At 33.4% G+C, this 21,246-nt stretch overlaps 1 protein-coding gene across 2 annotated transcripts; it reads left to right on the forward strand.

The window, feature by feature from the left end:
• The first annotated feature begins 515 nt into the window (after positions 1–515).
• Positions 516–17,922, forward strand: LOC149775777 (peptidyl-tRNA hydrolase 2, mitochondrial-like). 2 transcript variants are annotated; one of them, XM_089944524.1, is made up of 5 exons: positions 516–670; positions 5,296–5,415; positions 8,874–8,995; positions 11,550–11,662; positions 16,969–17,922. In XM_089944524.1, exons 1-5 carry the CDS (start codon positions 536–538, stop codon positions 17,016–17,018), a joined length of 540 nt encoding a protein of 179 aa, XP_089800650.1. In that variant the 5' UTR covers positions 516–535; the 3' UTR covers positions 17,019–17,922. The 2 variants fall into 2 exon arrangements, with proteins under 2 accessions (XP_089800650.1, XP_089800651.1); XM_089944525.1 differs by having other exon boundaries at positions 5,296–5,400.
• Positions 17,923–21,246: the final 3,324 nt, after the last annotated feature.

The raw sequence follows: 21,246 nt of genomic DNA on the forward strand, positions 1-21,246 counted from the left end.
ACGGAAGAGTTGATTAGCGTAATTTCAATCCCTGCAACAGCTGACCAATTCATCTGAATTTTGAGATATATTTTAAGTAGTGATACTGATATTTGGATTGAAATTGCTGTGAGCGGAGAAGTTATAATGACAATGTTTTGTTAAGACAATTTCGTTTGTTACTTGGTTTATATACAAGAGTATATATAGAAATTAGTCCTACATGTAAGACATCGACGCTGAGATTAATGTTGTGGGCGTCAAGCACTAAAACAAAAACAACATGTTCTATGTCTTACATCGTAGGACTAATAGAGAAATATGGGACTGGTCATGTCAAATCATGTTGGCTCAATCAAAAAAACAAAACAACACAAAAAACCCACCTAACGACTGTACCTTTTCATATAACATATAAGTATTTTATATTTACACAAACAATATAATTTGGCTCTGTGTACTTCCCTTGATCGCCACACAAACACACACACACACACACGAGTGCGTGTCTTTTTCTCATAAGAGTAACTTCCCCTGCTAAGCTAGGGTTAGCAAAATGAAACTTGACAGAGACACAGTGACAACACTTGCATTTGGTATTGGAATCGGTGTAGCCATAGGATGGGTCCTGAGGAGCCGAACCAGGAGGGTGTTACGTGTTCCTATAGGTCGTACAGGAGGCACAGAGGAAGTACGTGAATTCTGTCAGAAATAGCGACCTTCGTATTTGCATCACCTGTTTTCGGTCGGCTCGAAAATAGGTTACATGTACTCGTGTTACCAGATATGCTTTAGTGCTTAGTACACTAGCCTCAAAAACTGGAAGTTTTTCACAAGTGTTTCGCAGGTGAAAAAAAATAAAATTAAAAAAAGGTAGACATTGATAATTTATTCATGTATTAGGGTATATACTAGCACGCAGAATTCACTCAAATATATACAGGAAAGTCTATACGTTTCATGCCGGTGGCCGTGTACATCCTAATTTTCCCAGACATGTCCACCTTGTCAGTCCATACATTTCTATACAGATACTGATACAGATATACTCATTTTCTGGAATGTCCTGTTTTTTTTTTTGAAAGTTCAATATGGTAACCCTAGTGTATCCCTACATGATACAAAATGCCACAGTACAGGTAGCCTAATTCACATAATCATTCATTTATCCCAAATCTGGTCATCAGATATAACTTTTGTTACTTATAAAGTTAAATAATTTTATTATGTAAGCTTGATCATTTACATGGTATACTTTCCAGCTTTTTAGCAATGATTGCTCGCCCCCCCCCCCCCCGTTTGTATCCTATAATACAATGCTGTCGGGCATTTCTGTGAACCAAAGGTTTCTGTCACCAATACTGAAGCAAAAGGCATACCGAATACGGCCGGTTGATGAAAATAAATAAATTCAATGCTTACTATTTGAAAAGAGGCAATTGTCACCAGAATATTCGGTTCAAAATAATATTAATTTTGGACACACGGGATACCACCCTCGTGTTTTTATGACTGACTCTATGTTGGCCTATTCTGCACACAGGTTTGAAAAGATGTAGTATTTATCAATTGAGCCATAGAAATGAAATACGTTACTTTGGACTGTTTCTGTCAGCAGTTCAGTCAAGTAATTAGGTCAGGTTTATAGCTAGTGTTACAAAATTCGACATAACAATGCCAATAAATCGCAAGCGATATTGAGCCAACTAAACCAATCTTGTAAACATATTAGTAAAGTTCAACGTTTTATAAAAAAAAAATGTCTATAAGCCAAAGACTTTCTTGAGAATCCCATTTAAGTGGCAAGTTGACATGTTGGTTAGCAGATGATTTTGTACATGTGGGACAACTTCTTGCAAAATTAGAAACTTGGATTAAAATGCAAAATTATTTTAAGGTATACATTTCGATCTTTTAAATAATGTATTTATTTGTACCATTCTAAAAGATACATAGCAAATAGGATTTTCTGGGCTACAGGTTCAAGAAGGTCATGGAGTGAATTGTCATATTGACATTTAGAAATCACATTTTCATGTGCATTTGGAGTAGAAATGTGGAATATTTTGGTACAGTTTATGAATATCACTTTTCTTAATTAAAATACGACCGTTCTTTCTTGATACTAAATGGATTTTTGAACAAAAATAACAAGTGTTCCAATGTTTACAGAAATGACGTATTGTTGCGCAGAAATACCCGACACGCAGAATTAGCCAACATGGTGTATATTTGAATATATTTAAAGTATAGAACTTGTCAAAAAAAAGAATATTTATGGCAAAATTCACTATCTTCACATTTTTGCTAGAAGCATTTATTGTACGTCATCAGGTGTAGGATGTTGGTAGGTACTCAGTTTTCCACAATAAATGGATCAATGAAACAATGGTATTTAATTACAACTTATAAAATGTTATGATAGCAACAAGCAGTAAGCCTTGGCTTGCAAAAGCTGGATGTCAAGAATAATTCAGCTTGTTTCATAAATTTAGCATTAAATCTTTACCCATTTGAGATCCTCTATTTATTCAGTGGTCAACTTTCCTTATTAATATCTATACACAGTATGTTATAATAATTATGGCTCTGAACTATTTTTAAGATAAGTACTTGGACATATACACAACAACAAAAGTAAGCTCGAAAGAGCTTCAAATTCTTAAAGAACAATTAATGTAAAAGAACCATGCAAATACTTTAAAATTATTATATGCTTGCTATTTTTGAACCTGTTGAGAAAGGGAATAAATTCAGTGTAAATGTTTGGTTAACATGTGAACATGAATTTTGTACATTAATTTTATTTTGATGGTTTATTTGAGTAGGATTCAAAGAAATGGTATGGCAATTTTATGCCTTAGTAGAATTATAAAGAAATTTCTTTAGATGCTGTATTTAATGAAATAGACTGTTACCATATCTGAACATTTGGAGCTATTTATTTTGAAAAAAAGGTACATATAATGCATCTTTAAATGAGGGGGGAGTACATTTTTCAGAGATGGTTTCTAACTTTTTGTAATGCTTAATTAACTCTTAGCAAAATGCAGAAATATTGATACCATATGTCTGGTATAAACTGCAGTTGTTAATTTAAGATGCTGAATACCCTTGTGTACATTGTAAAGCATCACTATTTAAAAGATATTAGTATAAACATGCTTATAAATTCTTTTAAAAGATATTAGTATAAACATGCTTATATATTCTTTTAAAGATATTAGTATAAACATGCTTATAAATTCTTTTAAAAGATATTAGTATAAACATGCTTATAAATTCTTTTAAAAGATATTAGTATAAACATGCTTATATATTCTTTTAAAAGATATTAGTATAAACATGCTTATAAATTCTTTTAAAAGATATTAGTATAAACATGCTTATATATTCTTTTAAAAGATATTAGTATAAACATTCTTATAAATTCTTTTAAAAGATATTAGTATAAACATGCTTATATATTCTTTTAAAAGATATTAATGTAAACACACTTATAGATTTTTTTAAAAAGATGTTTGTGTGCAAATGCTTATAGATCCTTTTAAATTCACAAGTTACATATGCTATGAACCTCTTGTAATACTCATTTGAAATAAATTTAGATGCAGATTACACAGAGATAATCTGTGCATGGATGTAACAAGCTCCTTAATAATTTTTCTCATAGTTGTCACAATAATTGTGCATACCAGTTTCTATCAGAATGAGCCATCTACCATTAAATAATGTTGCAAGTAATAGATTACTCTCAATAAGTTAAATGTGTATTGTTTATGTGAACATATAGATATGGACTCAGCTGTGGTAGCCAGTCAAGGTGATTACTGATGAGTAAACAGTGTTATCTGTGTGTATTGAACATGTGAATGAGTTTTTATGGTTTGAATGCATTCATGTCATAACTTTGCTGTCATAGCCAGTCAGGGGGATTACTGAGAAGTGAAGTGTGTTATCTGTGTGTCTTGTACATGTGAATGAGTTGGTATGGACTGAATGCATTTCATGTGAGGTCTCAGCTGTCATAGCCAGTCAGGGTGATTACTGAGAAGTGAACAGTGTTATCTGTGTGTATTGCACATGTGAATGAGTTGGTATGGACTGAATGCATTTCATGTGAGGTCTCAGCTGTTATAGCCAATCAGGGTGATTGCTGATGAATGAACTGTGTTATCTGTGTGTATTGTACATGTGAATGAATTGGCATGGACTGAATGCATGCATTTCATGTGAGGTCTCAGCTGTCATAGCCAGTCAGGGTGATTACTGATGAATGAACTGTGTTATCTGTGTGTATTGTACATGTGAAGGAGTTGGTATGGACTGAATGCATTCATGTGAGGACTTAGCTGTCATAGCCAGTCAGGGTGATTACTGATGAATGAATTGTGTTATCTGTCTATGTTGTACATGTGAATGAGTTGGTATGGGCTGAATGCATTCATGTGAGGACGTAGCTGTAGCAGCCAGTTACGGTGATTACTGATGAGTGAACTGTGCTTGTAATAATGATCAGCTGGCTGTCACTCCAAGTTTACTCGCCACGTGGCTTATACCCAGTAAAACCTGGCTTCTGTGGTTGCAAATTGATAATAGCTCCCTCAGCAGATTTTATGAACAGTGATTTGAAAGAAAAGAGAGAAGAAAAAAAGGTTTGGTTGTTATCAACACATTATAGCACTTTGATATCACAGTAAAGAATCAAATTTTGTAGGTCATATTAGTCTGAATTTAGTTTTTGCACTAGTTTTAATGGTTATAAAAGGCTGCTGGAGACTGTGTAAAGCTTCAAAGAGGTGAGCCTTGTAAATTATTAATTACATTCTGGTTAATGATGATGATGATGATTTAGGAGGATGAGTTGATGACAACAAAATTTTTGAATCCAGATTTGAGCAAGGGTGAGGTGTAGGAAAAAAGTGTGCATATTTGTGGCAGCTTCCATATATAATTATTGTTGTCGTTACAGTAACTTTAAGAACTTTTTGACTGAGATTTTTTTCCACATTTGTAGCTGTTTTGAGTTTTCGTCGGTAACAGAAAAGATAAAATTCTACATCAGGACTAAGTAAGTGATGCCCAGTATTTAGATGATTGTTATTTTATAGTTATCAAAGTTTTACTGGATATATCTATTTTTAGTTATAAAACTTTTACTGTATATATATCTATTTTTAGTTATAAAACTTTTACTGTATATATCTATTTTTAGTTAACAAAGTTTTACTGGATATATCTAGCTTTAGTTATAAAACGTTTACTGTATATATCTATTTTTAGTTATTAAAGTTTTACTGGATATATCTATTGCAGACAGATTTAACGGATGCTGATGACTTGGCAGGCAGTGGAGAAATAAAAATGATAATAGTGGCCAGAATGGATCTAAAGATGGGAAAAGGAAAAATAGCTGCACAGGTAAAACATAATGTGGTAATTAACTCTCCTTTTCATCACATTTTTATGCAATTGTAACAACTTAAATCCAGTAGTTTTTTAAGGAACATATGGTGACCTGTATTAATTTATAGATGGAGAAATACTTGGAGAAAAATGCTGAAGATAGATTTGAAAGAATTGATCTATCTGCAATGCTCTGCATTCTAATTAAAATATAAAATTATATCAAACAATTTCTTGGGAAAATTTAGATAGATACATTTTCATTAGTACTTCTGAGTGTTTGCAGAGCATTTCCTTAACATGCAGCCAGAATTAGTGGAAAGATAAATTTGAATCGACTAATCAGGCAATTATACCCAGGGTCAGAGTTCTATCAGTGAAAACTGGAACGAACAAGAAGAAGTATTGGCAATTGCATGATGCATGTCAGATTGCTTGAAGTCTAAGTAGTCAGTGATCCACAGGAATTACTGATATGCAGATTGCTTAAAGTCTAAGTAGTCAGTGATCCACAGGAATTGCTGATATGCAGATTGCTTGAAGTCTAAGTAGTCCATGATCCATAGAAGTCACTGATATGCAGAAAGTTGTTGAAAGGTCAGTTAACTTTTTTAGTGTATTATAATAATCATCAGTTCATTTGTCTGCAGGCTAATTAGTAGAATTTTGATTTCAATTACAATGATATATTGGCCATAATACCTGAATTATGCACTTTAAAAATACACTTTGGATAAATTTGATAAAGTTCAATCTTATTGTACGAGGCTCATACTGAATTTGTCCTAAACATTCTTTTGACCGACAATATTAACAATATTAAGTCGTATTGTGACAACATGCATGCATGGTAGCAGGTTGAAAGAAAAAATGTTCTAGGTTGATTTTAGTCCCCCCCCCTTCAGGAACATGCACTTAGAAATGGATGACGTTTATGTGAATTTGACCAAATGAGGTTATTAAGGTTTCTGTGGTTGGTGTTAATGGCACATCAACAAATTATAGAATACTTACTGTTGAGGACCGCTTTGATGGCCTAAGAAGTTAGACCATCTCCTCAGATGCGTGAGGTCATGCATTTGAACTCTGGCCGAGTCATACCAAAGGCTTATATAAAATTATGCTCAAAATTAAGATATTGCCATAAGTCTTACAAAAATGACCCTTCAAATATGGACTTATGGAATAAAATCAAAACTTACAGAAATGTGACTGTTGTGGTAAAATCCGGAAAGTGGCTCGTCCGTGTTTTGATTTCAATCTGTGTCTCATATTAGATTTAGTGGAGTTAGTCAGGGAACCAGACTAACTTTGCACTAGTACCTCAGAGGCTTTAAACTGCACATATTTTTTATGCAAAGTGTCTGTATGATCAAACTGTTGATCATATAATTTTTTTTAATATGGCATCCAGCAAGTGATTCATGTTGAAGATGAAAGGTAAAAGACTTAATAATCAGTGCAGAAGATTAAAAAGGATTATTGTAAATAGAAGCAGGAAGGGACACAATTTCATTTATTGGACATCGCGTGTTGAATTAAGTATGTCTTGTGGCGGGAGATATGATTGTAATCATGTGAAATGGAAATAAAGATTCCAAGAATTACATCAAGTTAAGAGATAGCAACAAGCCATTCAGCTGCATAGAGTTTGGAACTGAAGTTATGCAACTGTACTAGAGGTAAATAAGGTCTACATTTACTTACAAACTTTTAAGTTGAACATAATTTTTACTGTCACTGCATGTCTCGAAGATCAAACTTTTCTAATTCATACTTGCCAACTTTACAATAAGAGTATATATTTTGTTAAACCTTACTGAAAACCAGTCAGACTTATGAAGAAAAACAAAATCAACTGCCTTATTGAGACGATCTGGACAGGGTTGGCCTGGTGTCAGGTTAATATGACTAGGTGAGACATGATGCTACATGTCTGTGGCATGATGTCAGCATGCTAGACAGCACTATAAACTGCCACACTGCAGACATTGTAGCGACATGACTGAAAAGTTGTTAAAGCTATGTTAAAAATAAAAATCACACACACACACTTACTGTGGAGGGAATGTAAATAAAATGCCTTGCAAAGAGATGGACTGGTCTGAGTAAGATTCATATCAGCAGACAATTCATTATGCAACATGTTAGATTTTCTCTTTTGCCTTTGGGTCAGGGTCATCATCATAATAAAATTTGCATCATAGTTTTGGAGAACAAAAATTTAATTTGCTTATATTTTCTAAACCTTTTGATAGAGCTTCTTCATACTCTAGACTGGAGGAATTATTATAAAGTTAAGACATTTAATTATGTGACATGCTTGCTCAACCTTTTGATCATGAGGTCAAGTTACATGTTTTACAGCATCCTGTAGACCACTCCTGTGGCCTAGTGGTTAGAACATCCACCTTGGATGTGGGAGGTCACAGGTTCGAACCCCGGCTCAGTCATGCTAAAGACTTATAAACAAGGTACTAACAACTGCCTCGCTTGGTGCTCAGCATTAAGAGGTTAGTATTAGGACTGGTTGGCCTGGCGTCAGGATAATTTCACTGGTGGGACATGATGCTACATGTCTGTGGCATGATGCCCAATACTAGACATTCCTATAAACTGCCACAATGCAGACATCGTAGCAATATGACTGAAAATATTTTTAAAGCTACTTTAAAAATCTAAATCACACACACATGCATGCACACACACCACACATGCTCGCACGCACACACACACACAGAGTCAGTATGCTGTCCTTGATCCTGTTAGGTATGCTTATGTGAAGTAATAAATGAATCGTATGTTAAACATTTGTAGCTATTTTAAAAAATTCGGGTATGAAAGATGTTTATGAATGTTAATGCTCAAAAGAAACATCTCATCCAATAATGCTTTGCTAAGTCCATTACGACAAACAAAATTTTAAACATGAACCTCTTAGTTGTATTTAGGGCTGTCTTATTGACATATTTTATGTTTGAGAGGCCTGATACTTACAAAAGCACTGTACTGGGTAAACTCATGCATCATCACTAGTAAGTGTGTTATGTTCTACATCAGAGTTCCTATCTTCAAGGTCAAGGTCATTGCTCAATACTCTTAATTGTTATTTAATCACACTTTTATTTACATTCAGTAACATTTGAGCTGTTTGAGATTAAGGGATGTGTCTTGGCATACGTCTATGTCATCTTTAGAAACATTGTCATGTAAAAGTCAAGATAAAGTTATTGTGTAATATATTGAAATTTTCTTTAAACTTTCCTTTCCACTGTAATTTTCAAGCAATTTGATATGAAGGGATGAAACTAGGCATAACAATAAATCATGATGAGAAGGGGAGTGTCCTGTCATGTATTCATGCAAAATTGTGGAACATGCCTGTTACATTGTTGTCATGTATACATGAATAATCGTGGAACTTTTCTGTTAGAGTATTGTCATGTATACACATATATATATATGTATGTGGAAATCATCTGTTACAGTGTTGTCATGCATCTGTTGGTTGTCTGGATAAATTATCCCATACAAATCCCATGCTCCTTCAGCAGTGGAGAATGTGTGGTCAGCCTAAAGTTGTGGTGAAGACAGACAGTGAGGAGTCTCTGTAAGTTACTAATTGATTGCTGCATTTACTCCTACATATAAAATGCTCACAACATCTGTAAACAATATTGACCCAAATATCCATCACATATTGCTTTGACAGATCAGGGCCTTTTCTTTTTGCTTGAAGTGGTAAGTAGACCCTGAACTGTCACATGCATCGTGTGGTAACAGACCTGAAGTGGTAAGTAGACCCTGAACTGTCACATGCATCGTGTGGTAACAGACCTGAAGTGGTAAGTAGACCCTGAACTGTCACATGCATTGTGTGGTAACAAACCTGAAGTGGTAAGTAGACCCTGAACTGTCACATGCATCGTGTGGTAACAGACCTGAAGTGGTAAGTAGACCCTGAACTGTCACATGCATCGTGTGGTAACAGACCTGAAGTGGTAAGTAGACCCTGAACTGTCACATGCATCGTGTGGTAGCAGACCTGAAGTGGTAAGTAGACCCTGGACTGTCACATGCATCATGTGGTAGCAGACCTGAGTCTTGTCATCTTAAGATTTCGGTGTTCTTTATAAAGGAAGTATTGTACATGAACCCTTTTCGAAGAAACAAAAAGCTTAAAGTTGTGCATAGAATGACATTTGTGGTTTAATTTACCATCTAAAATCACTCCCATTAACTCTCCTGCATTCATAATAATAATAATGAGGACTTTGTATAGCACCTAATCTTTTGAAGTTCTAAGCACTTTACATTAGATAACACCTATAACATACCCCACCAAAAAAACATAATGATATGATTGCACAAAAAAAACCCACCATGAAATTAGAAAATATAAAAACATGCTGAAAATATTTAAGGTAGGAAACAGTATTAAGTCTTTAAGTGTGTTCTTGCAGTCAAAATAGGTGAGTTTTAAGAGCACTCTTGAATGGGATCACTGTGTCTTTGTGTCTAAGTTTAGTGGGCAATTCATTCCACATTGATAGGCCCTGGTATACCAAAGAACATTGTCCACATGACTTTGTTTTCATAGTGGGAATAATGCATATACGATTGTCAGAAGAGGAGCATAAGTATCTTGTGTACACATGGGTGAGGTCGGATATGTTTATTGGACTGGAGTCCGTCAGTGAAACGTAGCACAGAGAACAAATTTTGTGTTTGATTCTGGATTGAATGGATAGCCATTGTAGGGTACAGAGTAGGGGGAGGTGTGCTCTGATCGTGGTACTCTAAGGATGATCTGAGCAGCTGTGTTTTGAAGTTTTTGGAGTTAGATATTGAGATGAACCAGGCAGAATTGAGTTACAATAGTCCAGTTTTTGAAAGTACTATTGAACACACAAGTGTTTTAGTGGCATCAACTGAAAGATATTTGCAAATGGAGCTGATGTGTCTCAGCTCAAGATATGCAGCCTTGCATATGTTCATGACATTCATACTGTGTCTTGTGAATCGTAGTCTTCAGTCACAACTTGAATGATTACAAAAGAAGAGTAATACTAACTTTGTCTTAAATCGAAGTGTTTTCTTCTGAGAATTATTACAATATTAATTAGTATTTATTTTGAATATATACAAAAATATTCACAAATATTACTTATTTGAATCTATGATTATCAGAAATGGTATATAATATATAGTGATCGTCAGCCAGGTTGCGGACATCAGACCTAAAGAACCATCAAGCTTTCGGTATACCTATAATTTATAGTAATACAGAACACATTTTCCTGCGATAGTATTGATTGGTAGTCCATATGTATAGGCATATGTTAATGTGGGACTAATATAAAACAATAGGTTCATTAGAATGTGGAACCTTTCATAAGATATTTACTCATATTTTGATAAATTTGTGTCTTTTAACGAATTTATTGTATTCCAGTTTTAAAATATGAAAAAAAATTGTAAATATCATGTATAATGAGTGATGATTGTTGTGTGACAAGGCGTGTCATTAATGTAGATAGAGAAAAGTAATTGATGTAGCTTGATAATGGAGGCTTGATGGCTTATCATAGTTTTCTGTGTGCATAGGCATATTATCTGTGATTTGTCATCCATTAGTGAAGAGTTCCAGAGTATTTAAAGGAACAGAATAAAAACCATATTTTTCCATGTGATAGGCTCACTTGATTTCATAAATATATTTTTCCATGTAATGTGCTCACTTGACTTCATAAATACCATATTTCTACATGTAAAATGCTCACTTGACTTCATAAATACCATATCTCTACATGTAAAATGCTCAATTGACTTCATAAATACCATATTTCTTCATGTAAAATGCTCATTTGACTTCATAAATACCATATTTTTCCATGTAATGTGTTCACATGACTTAAAACAGCATAGACCCAGATCTGCTGAACAGTTGCATATTTTAAAATTATCAATTTGCCATGTTTTATGATATTTTTGAAATTACACAATCTTATCTTCATAATTTCTCTACATTCAGTGCAAATTACATGAAATTCTATTTGACCAGCAAACTTATGATGTTATTCCAGTCAAATTAATAATTTTTTTGCTTGGAAACTTTTTAAAATTATAAAGCAAACTTTTCAACTTTGTTTTCTTCATTTCAGAATTGAGTTGTCCAATAGAGCAATGTCTTTAGGATTGACAACAAGTTTGATTAGGGATGCAGGGAGAACACAGATAGCTGCGGGATCCAGGACAGTACTTGGAGTGGGTCCAGGTCTGCGTCCATCCATCCTTCTGTGTTTCTATTTATCTATCTTTTCTGCTGTGAAACCTGTCTATAGAAGTCACTCAAGAGATCACAAATTGGTGTCCTTTATGGACAGGTTTCAGGTGACACATGCAAGTAAACTTATTGTCCATCCATCCATTTGTCTATCTCTCTCCCTGTCTGTTGATTAATTGATCAATTAATTGATTAAATACATGCCACAAATCAGCTAACGAGTTTAGAATAAAATAAAGAACATTGTTATTAACACACATGCTAGAGGTAAGATCTAAAATTTGTTATTATCATGGCAAACCAGTTGGACATAATATCTTAAATCTGTTGTCATGGCACTCGAAATGAGAGAAAGCTCTAATATCTTTTATTATCATGGCACCCCAATTAAAGTTAAGACCTAAAATTTCTTTTTATCATGGCACACCAATCTGAGACAATTACTAAAATCTGTTATTATCATGGCTTATCAAAGAACATGTCTAAAATTTGGTAGTTATTGTGGCACACAAATCAGAGATAAGATCTAAAATGTGTTATTATCATGGCACACTAGTCAGGGATAATACCTAAAATGTGTTATTATCATGGCACACCAGTCAGGGATAATACGTAAAATGTGTTACCATGGCACACCAGTCAGGGATAATGCCTAAAATGTCTTATTATCATGGCACACCAGTCAGAGATAGTATCTAAAATCTGTTATTATCTTGGCTCATCAAACAGAGAACACACCTAAAATCTGGTAATTATCATAGCAAACCAATCAAAGATGAGGTCCAATGTCAGTTATTATCATGGCATGCCAATCAGAGACAATATCTAAAATCTTTTATGGCAAACCAATCAGAGATAAGGTATAAAGCTGTTATTATCATGGAATGCCAAGCAGATACAAGATCAAAAATATGTTATTAACTTGGCACACAAAGTAGAAATCATATCTAAAATCTATTTTTATCATGCTGTGCCAATCACAGATAAGGTCTAAAATCGGTTATCATGGCACACAGATACAAGATCTAAGACGTATTATTATTATGGCTTCAGTCAGAAATAGGATCTAAAATCTGTTATTATCATGGTATACCAATCAGAGAAATATCCAATTTATGTTATTATCATATCACCCCATTCAAAGTTAAGACCTAAAAATCCGTTATTATCATCTCACAGCAATGATGGATAATATTTAAAATCTGTTATTATCATGGCACACCAATCAGAGACAAGATCTAACATCTGTTATCACACAGTAGTCAGAGTAATATATATAACATCTGTTATCATGGCATACCAATAAAACAAGATCTAAAATCTGTTATCACACAGCAATCAGAGATAATATATATAACATCTGTTATTATCGTGGCATACCAATGAGAGACAAGATCCAAAATCTGTTGTTTCATGGCACACCAGAGATCTAAACTTTTTATTATCATGGCATACCAATCAGAGACTAGATCTAAAATATGTTATTATCATGGCACACCAGTCAGATACAAGATCTAAAATCTGTTATTAGATAGCAAAGCAATCAATGATAATATGTGAAATGTGTTAATATCATGGCATAACAATCAGAGACAAGATGTAAACTCTATAGTTATCATGGCACACCAATCAGAAATCTGAAACTGTTATTATCATGGCATGCCAATCAGAGATCTAAAATTGTTACTATCATGGCATGCCAATCAGAGATAATATCAAAAAACTTTTTTTTTCATGGCACAACAATCAGAGACAAGATCTGTTATTATGACACCAATCAGATACAAGATCTAAAATATGTTATCATGGCAAAGCAATCAGAGATAATATGTAAAATTTGTTCTCATCATGGCATACCAATCATAGACAAGATGTAAACAATGTAGCTATCATGGCACACAGATCAGAGACTAAGATCTAAAATGTGTCATTATCATGGCACAACAGTTAGAGATAATATATAAAAATCTGTTATTATCATTCATACTAATGAGAGACTAAATCTAATGTCTGCTATTATCATGGAATGCCAGTTAGATACAAGATCTGTAATGTGTTTTTATCATGGCACACCAATGAGTAACAAGATCGCGAATCTGTTATAAACAGAAATAACACTCAGAGGTAATAAATATAAAATCTGCTATTATCATGGCACACCAGTCAAATAAAATCTAAATCTATTACTATCATGGCATACAGTCAGAGATAAGAACAAAAATCTGTGATTATCATGGCATGCCAATGTGACACAAGATCTAAATTTGTTATCATGACATACAGATACAAGATCTAAATCTGTTATTATCATGATATACAATCAGAGACAAAATCTAAATCTGTTGTTATCATTGACATGTCAATCAGAGACAAGGTCTAAATCAGTTATTATCATGACATGTCAGAGACAAGATCTAAATTTGTTATTATCATGATATGTCAATCAGAGACAAGATCTAAATCTGCTATTATTATGACATGCAATCAGAGACAAGATCTAAATCTATTATCATACATGTCGATCAGAGACAAGTTCTAAATCTGTTATTATCATGACATGTCAATAAGAGACGAGATCTAAATCTGTTTGTATCATGACATACAATCAGAGACAAGATCTAAATCTGTTAGTATCATGGCATACAATCAGCAATAAGAACAAAAACCTGTGATTATCATGGCATGCCAATGTGACACAAGATCTAAATCTGTTATTATCATGACATACAATTAGAGACAAGATCTAAATCTGTTTTTATCATGACATACAATTAGAGACAAGATCTAAATCTGTTATTATCATGACATACAGATACAAGATCTAAATCTGTTATTATCATGACATACAATCAGAGACAAGATCTAAATCTGTTATTATCATGACATGTCAGTCAGAGACAAGCTCTAAATCAGTTATTATCATGACATGTCTGACAAGATCTAAGTTTGCTATTATCATGATATGTCAATCAGAGACAAGCTCTAAATCGCTAATATTATGACATGCAATCAGAGACAGGATCTAAATCTGTTATTATCATGACATGTCGATCAGAGACAAGTTCTAAATCTGTTATTATCATGACATGTCAATCAGAGATAAGATCTGAATATGTTATTATCATAGCATACAATCAGAGACAAGATCAAAATCAGTTTTTATCATGACATACAATCAGAAACAAGATCTAAATCTGTTTTTATCATGACATACAACCAGAGACAAGATCTAAATCTGTTAGTATCTTGGCATACAATCAGCAATAAGAACAAAAACCTGTGATTATCATGGCATGCCAATGTGACACAAGATCTAAATCTGTTATTATCATGACATACAGATACAAGATCTAAATCTGTTTTTATCATGACATACAATCAGAAACAAGATCTAAATCTGTTTTTATCATGACATACAATTAGAGACAAGATCTAAATCTGTTATTATCATGACATACAATCAGAGACAAGATCTAAATCCGTTTTTATCATGACATACAATTAGAGACAAGATCTAAATCTGTTATTATCACAGCACACAATCAGAGATAAAATTCAAAATATGTGTATGCCATATTTGCTCAAGTATAATACACATCCAACAACGATTGTGTCATGAAATGTGTTGTCAGATCAAAGATAACACTGTTCTACTTATGACTTGGATATTAACATGGTTATGCAAATGCATTACATAATGGGCAGGTCTGGATCAGTGCTTTTCGTAGTTTTATATATATTACAACATGGATAAATGTGATGACTTTTTTTAATGCTTACTACATATCATGGCAATTTTGATCACTTCATATATATATTGGTAAATTTGGTCGTCTAATACACCTTTCCCTTGATAAATCATGAGCAGTGGTGTCCAAAAACACAAACTGCAGTATAAGTGAGGGCACAAATTATGGAGGATCCACTGAAAAGTAAGTTGGGGATTCCATTCTAGATGGATATTGACAATGAGAATACTAAAGGTACTAGGGGAAGTTCATTGAACACTCATTTTATGATCATGTTGGAAATAATTGTCAATTAAATATATTTTCTAATGATATTGTTTGCTTTTCTAGACATAACCAATATCCAAAAGATCATTATAAACATTACACCAAAAGATTTTAACACACAACACATGTATCTGTGAAAACATTGTGTATTACATCATTGCATTTGCATATTCAGGTGTTATTGTTGATAAATGTCACTTTTTTTCTTCAATTCATGACATGACAGTCATCAGCATCAAAACTCAATTTTTAACAATTGTTTTGTTAATAGAATGTTGATGTAGTGAAATCATTGATAGTAATAGTGACATTTCAGGTTATCCTTAAGCAAACCTCTGAGTGCCAATTAGGAAATTTTAACTTCACTACAGAACTTTGGAACTCACTTCTTCATAATAACCCTATATGTAAAACAAAATGTTCCATGCACTGGGTACTTCTGTCACTTGCTTCCCTTCCTGTAATTGATTACATTTACAAATTAGTATGATAAACCACCGATTATTGTTAGATACTTTAGTCTGTAACTGTTTTTAAATTCTTCCCTCTTTATTTGATTTGATGCAAAAGATGTAATTAACATGATAAATACAAAGTGTGTCTACTTTTAATTGTAATATTACAACAAACGCTTTAGCAAATTGAGGATCAAAACACAGTTGATACTTAATTAGGTTCTTACAGAAATGCTTGTGGACAAAGCTGGGACAGTAGATTGATTGACACTTTTCGTGTTGGATTATAGAGGACAGATCACATTTACAATGATTACACTGAAACAGAATTAAATGATAGAATTAAAACATAAATTTCGCTTGACAAAACTTATTTAATTGCTATTTATTTCTTAAGGTGCTGCCGCTATCAGGCTTTACTGACATACGCAAGTTATTGAGAGAGAGAGGTGTACATAGCGTTTTGTTAATTGGTTCACTTCTTATACAGCAATTTGATTATTTATATCATTTATTACATACTATTTGTTAATTTTGATGACTTATTATTTACCATTTTGTTAATGTGTATCATTTATTATATGGTACTTTGGTAATTGTTGTCACTAATTACATAGCATGTTCCCAATTTTGATCATTAATTATATAGTATGTTGCAAATTCCAAATAATGAATACAGAACAGTTGATCACTTAATACATGCTGTGTTGGTAATTTTTATTACTTTCTACATAGCATGTTGGTAATTTTAATGACTTTATTTACAGCATGTCGATGATTTTTAAAAAATTGATGGTCAAAAACATTATATTTATCTTTTTTACAGGTCCTTCATCTCTGGTAGATCAAGTGACTGGGCATTTAAAACTTTATTAAAAACAGCTGATATATTCAAGTACAATGGAATATTTATTTTAAGCGATAACTGGAGTGGGAAACTGAAAGCAGAAGTCATGATGGATATCTCTTGTAGGACTGCACAAGAAAGTGTATTTTTAAGAACAAGAGTTGGCCTTTATTTGGTTATACAGGTGTTGTGGGCAGAATTTTAATCTTCAGCGAAGATTTAGCAAGAGATCCACAACTATGCATTTAATGCATTACAAGAATATGTACTTTAGAACTCCTGTCAAATTGTGTACAGAGTTGTCCTGTCTCATATTATCCCTTGACATACCACTTCCTCACTTATTAATTCAGGTATGATAATGGATTCTAATTTGCTTTATAAGTACTGGAAAATTTATTTACATTATTTAACTCTTGGCTTTGGAAGCATTGTAATCAGATCATGAAGGGGACCAAATATTTAATTTGGATAGGACAACAAGTCAGAATATTTGCACATGATGGGTAGGACTGAGCTGGTTTGACATGTACATATTTATGATGTAAGCTGTGCTCAGAAATGGGCAATTCATATGCTGCATGAGCACATCTTTAGTTTTACTTATACCAACTCCTGGGCAATCTCACATGAATTCCAGATGTTGTAATGTGGGTATGGGAATAATGTTTTGGCAAAAAGGTGATGAATGCGTAATTTTATTGTCCGAATTATAGAAGTATGTTATAACTGAAATAAGCAAAGTTGACATGGTCAAGTCATATATGTTTTTATAATTAGCCCAGAACAGGGTATATTTAAGACTTTGTAACTGAATTCTTATATCAACAGTGCTTGGAGACTATACTCAATAAAAGTAGACATCACCAGTGTATCGATGAATACCAGTATGTGAAAAATAGTTAAATGTGATAAAAATTGTTAAGAAATAAACATTTTCTTGTCATCATTCTATTCCTCTGAATCAAGTATACAAAAAGGTTCCCTGAAACATGTATACATGCTGTGTTTATGTACCAATTATATCTACCCAGTTAACTATACACACACTTTTTAATCCCAAGATATTTAGTTTATTGTATGATAGCAATTATTAATCCCTGAAAGTATTTGTAAAATAGTACCTTTCATTGTCATTGCTTCATTGTGATAACTACCTGTTCCTCTGAGTATTGTTTTGCATTTGTACACTTACTCCATACTCTGGATGGATTATTAATCTACCCTCTGTAAAAAGTGCATGCTGCCCCCCCCCCCCATTAACTATAAGCAAATGTCTCTCTTTGACTTAGATGTTTCCAGTAAAGGAATTCAATCAAGAAAGCCGGTGTTACATCCATTTTCTGTCCAATTTTACATACAAGATATCCCCAGTTGGATAATTTCAAAATAAAACAAATCATGACTTTGCAGGTGCCTTCCAACCTTATACAGAGGTTCCCTCCTCACCTGAATATCAGGGCCACATGCAACAGAATATGATAATAAATGTGTTTTAAATCCTACACGTGTATCTTATGCATGTTTGGTGAATATTTTAATGAAAGACAGAACAAAATGACTTTTAATTCATTCCAGTATTAGGATTTATAGAGACAATGTTTTCCAAAATTGGATTCATTTATATTTTTCAGTTATTCATGTATATGGTATTATCTTCATATATATTGTATCATAGACAATCATCATAATATAATCATGACTAGTGATACCCAGCTCAAATATTCTAGAGTTTTTTCTGTCATTCTCCTAGCAGGTTGTAAGCCCCCTATAAATTTTAAAAACAAAAGCATCAAAAAAAATTACAAATGCACAAACTTAGTCACTTAATTCATTTAATTTATTTGAATTTGTTTGAAAAGCATAGAATAGCTCGTGTAAATATCCCTACTGTAAAAAGAAACTCCCGTTTGGTTTGAGATCACAAAAGATAGTATTAGAAACTTCCTGGTGACAATCCTGTTTTAAATGTTAAATTAATGAATGAAATAACTAATAAGCTTTGTGCATTTTTTGGTATCCTTAAAATTGGAACAGGGGTAGAAACTATCATGGGGTAGGCAAATACTATAGTTGTTATTGAAAACTGCTTGCTGGGATTAGTGATCCTCTAAATATAATGATCATCCAGTTTTCATGAGTGTTGACTAAGTGTTTACATTTTCTTTCTGGACTGTACCCTGTTTAAATAAAGACAATGCTGTCTTTGCTTCCCTTTGTTGTTAGAGTAATATCGGCAGATTATTAACCCTTACAGAATGTTATTTTTGCAGTCTGCTATGTCTGTTATCAGCCATCATGTGTTTTGTTATGATGTGCATCCACTGGCCTGCCAAAATGCTATGTGAACACAATAACTCAAATTGTCTACCATCTACCAAACCATGTGGATGGCTTGTACTTGTGGTAAGGAACTACCGTATATATTTTGAGATAAAAAGGTCATGGTCAAAATGTTTGAAAGAAGAAAAATAGCTTTTCCACAATGACTTAAGTTCTCCACTATTTATGGATACAAAATTTTGTGGATGTTTTGCACTTGGGGTATGGAAGAAGCATATCAATTTTAGGGTTCAAAGGTCAAGGTCACTGACTGATGCAAGAAAAATGGTTTATGCACAATGCTATCAGTTCTACATTGTGTACTTTGTAGCTAAATGCCACTGAAAATGGTGCATCATCTTAGACCAGAAAAATGGGCATGAAAAGTGCATATACTTGGGATTCCTCCCCACTGATAGGTCTGAAAGTGTACCTACATTTAGTAACTGGAAAAAGATCAAACAGAGGAGGGGGATCCCATGTAGCAACAAACTTCTTTCATTTCCACATTCTCTTGTCAGATATGTATCATTTTCATGAGGCATTTAGCAATAAAAGGTTCCACAGTTATGTTCATTTGACTGTTAGCTGTGTGTGCAGACTTTTGCCAGAATATTTGATGGGTGGGGTTCAATAGTTTTCACTCTTCATCTGCCCATGTTGCAGTTTAGTGCCATCACAGATCAAGTATCAGTCAATTATGGTACATATATTTCCATATAGTTCCTTCCAAACACAACTTTATTCTTATTTGAATGCTTAGTACTGAAATTTGCTGTTTGAAATTTGACATTAATAAAGCAAACAACACAACAGTTTTCCTATGCCACTGAGATTTCAGATTTTTCCTAATGATGCTGTTCTCACCATCAGATATCTTCAAAATAAAAATAAAAAACATTTAACAACTTCTCAAAAAGCATAATTTTTGGAGGGTTTGGGGGCCTAAAAAAGTGTGTTTTGAGGTCCCAATTGATGGTGGTGGTGGTTGGGGTAAATGTATATGACCAAAAAAGAATAATGATATCTGATTGAGCACAAGTTATCTTTTCCTATTAAGTAAAAAACAAATATTCAAAGTTTCTGTGTTTAAATTCCATTGGACAGAAGAATATTTTCTTAGATACTGCTCTCAATAGTTCAGTTGGGTGAGGAATGTTTAAAGGTAATAGAAGTATCATTTGCATTCTTGTTTGAGTGTCAAACATGCAGTGTGGTGTTGATATGTTGACAGATGTCGTATGGTCCAATGTGACTATATAGTCTGATGTTGATATGGTGTTTGCAGTGTGTGCAAAAGATAAAATCATCTCCTTTTGCTGCTGTACTTCACAGTGTAAACTGTCTTGGAGATTTGAAATTTAGTTCTACTGGGCTTTGCTCATTTTGCAGATGTCTCATATTTTTCCAAAATCATAGCTGCATTGCAACATCATCCTAAAACAAATGAACCACGCCTGCACATTATTCTGACTACCAAACTAATTGTGTTTTGCATTTCATATATAAAGTAAAATTTGATTTTAAAGAAACTTTGCTGCTGATCACCAACTTTCAAGCACAGTAATGTTAAATAATGATGACTTAAACATTCTTATTCAAGGCAGTGTTTAATAATTTTTGTTCTTCAACACGTCTTTGTGATTGTACCCAAGTCACCTAAAGTACGCCATTGCATTTAGTGAACTTGATGCAAATCAGTCATGTAGGCACTCCCACCGCAATGTTCCAAGGACTTGACATGGCATCATCCTTGAGTTGTCTTGATAAGTGGGGTTTCTGAGCCAAACCCTTTTTTGTATTAGGATGACAGCATGATTCATACCCCCTCCAAGACTTCCCATGTTAGTCTGAACGAAATACGAAAACAATTTTGTTGAGGCAACAGCGTCAATTTCATTATTGATTACCTAACTTGAAGACCTATCAGGGAAA

This window comes from Sinohyriopsis cumingii, chromosome 19 (assembly GCF_028554795.1).
Source record: "Sinohyriopsis cumingii isolate HCF-2022 chromosome 19, ASM2855479v2, whole genome shotgun sequence".
In the NCBI taxonomy this organism is placed as follows: Eukaryota; Metazoa; Mollusca; class Bivalvia; order Unionida; family Unionidae; genus Sinohyriopsis; species Sinohyriopsis cumingii.

Excerpts from the sequence above, each read along its gene's own strand:
- LOC149775777 (XM_089944524.1), top strand. The coding sequence starts at position 536 with ATGAAACTTGACAGAGACACAGTGACAACACTTGCATTTGGTATTGGA. Across the intron at positions 671-5,295 it reads GTACAGGAGGCACAGAGGAA|ACAGATTTAACGGATGCTGA; the intron begins GTACGTGAATTC and ends TATCTATTGCAG. Across the intron at positions 8,996-11,549 it reads ACAGACAGTGAGGAGTCTCT|AATTGAGTTGTCCAATAGAG; the intron begins GTAAGTTACTAA and ends TCTTCATTTCAG.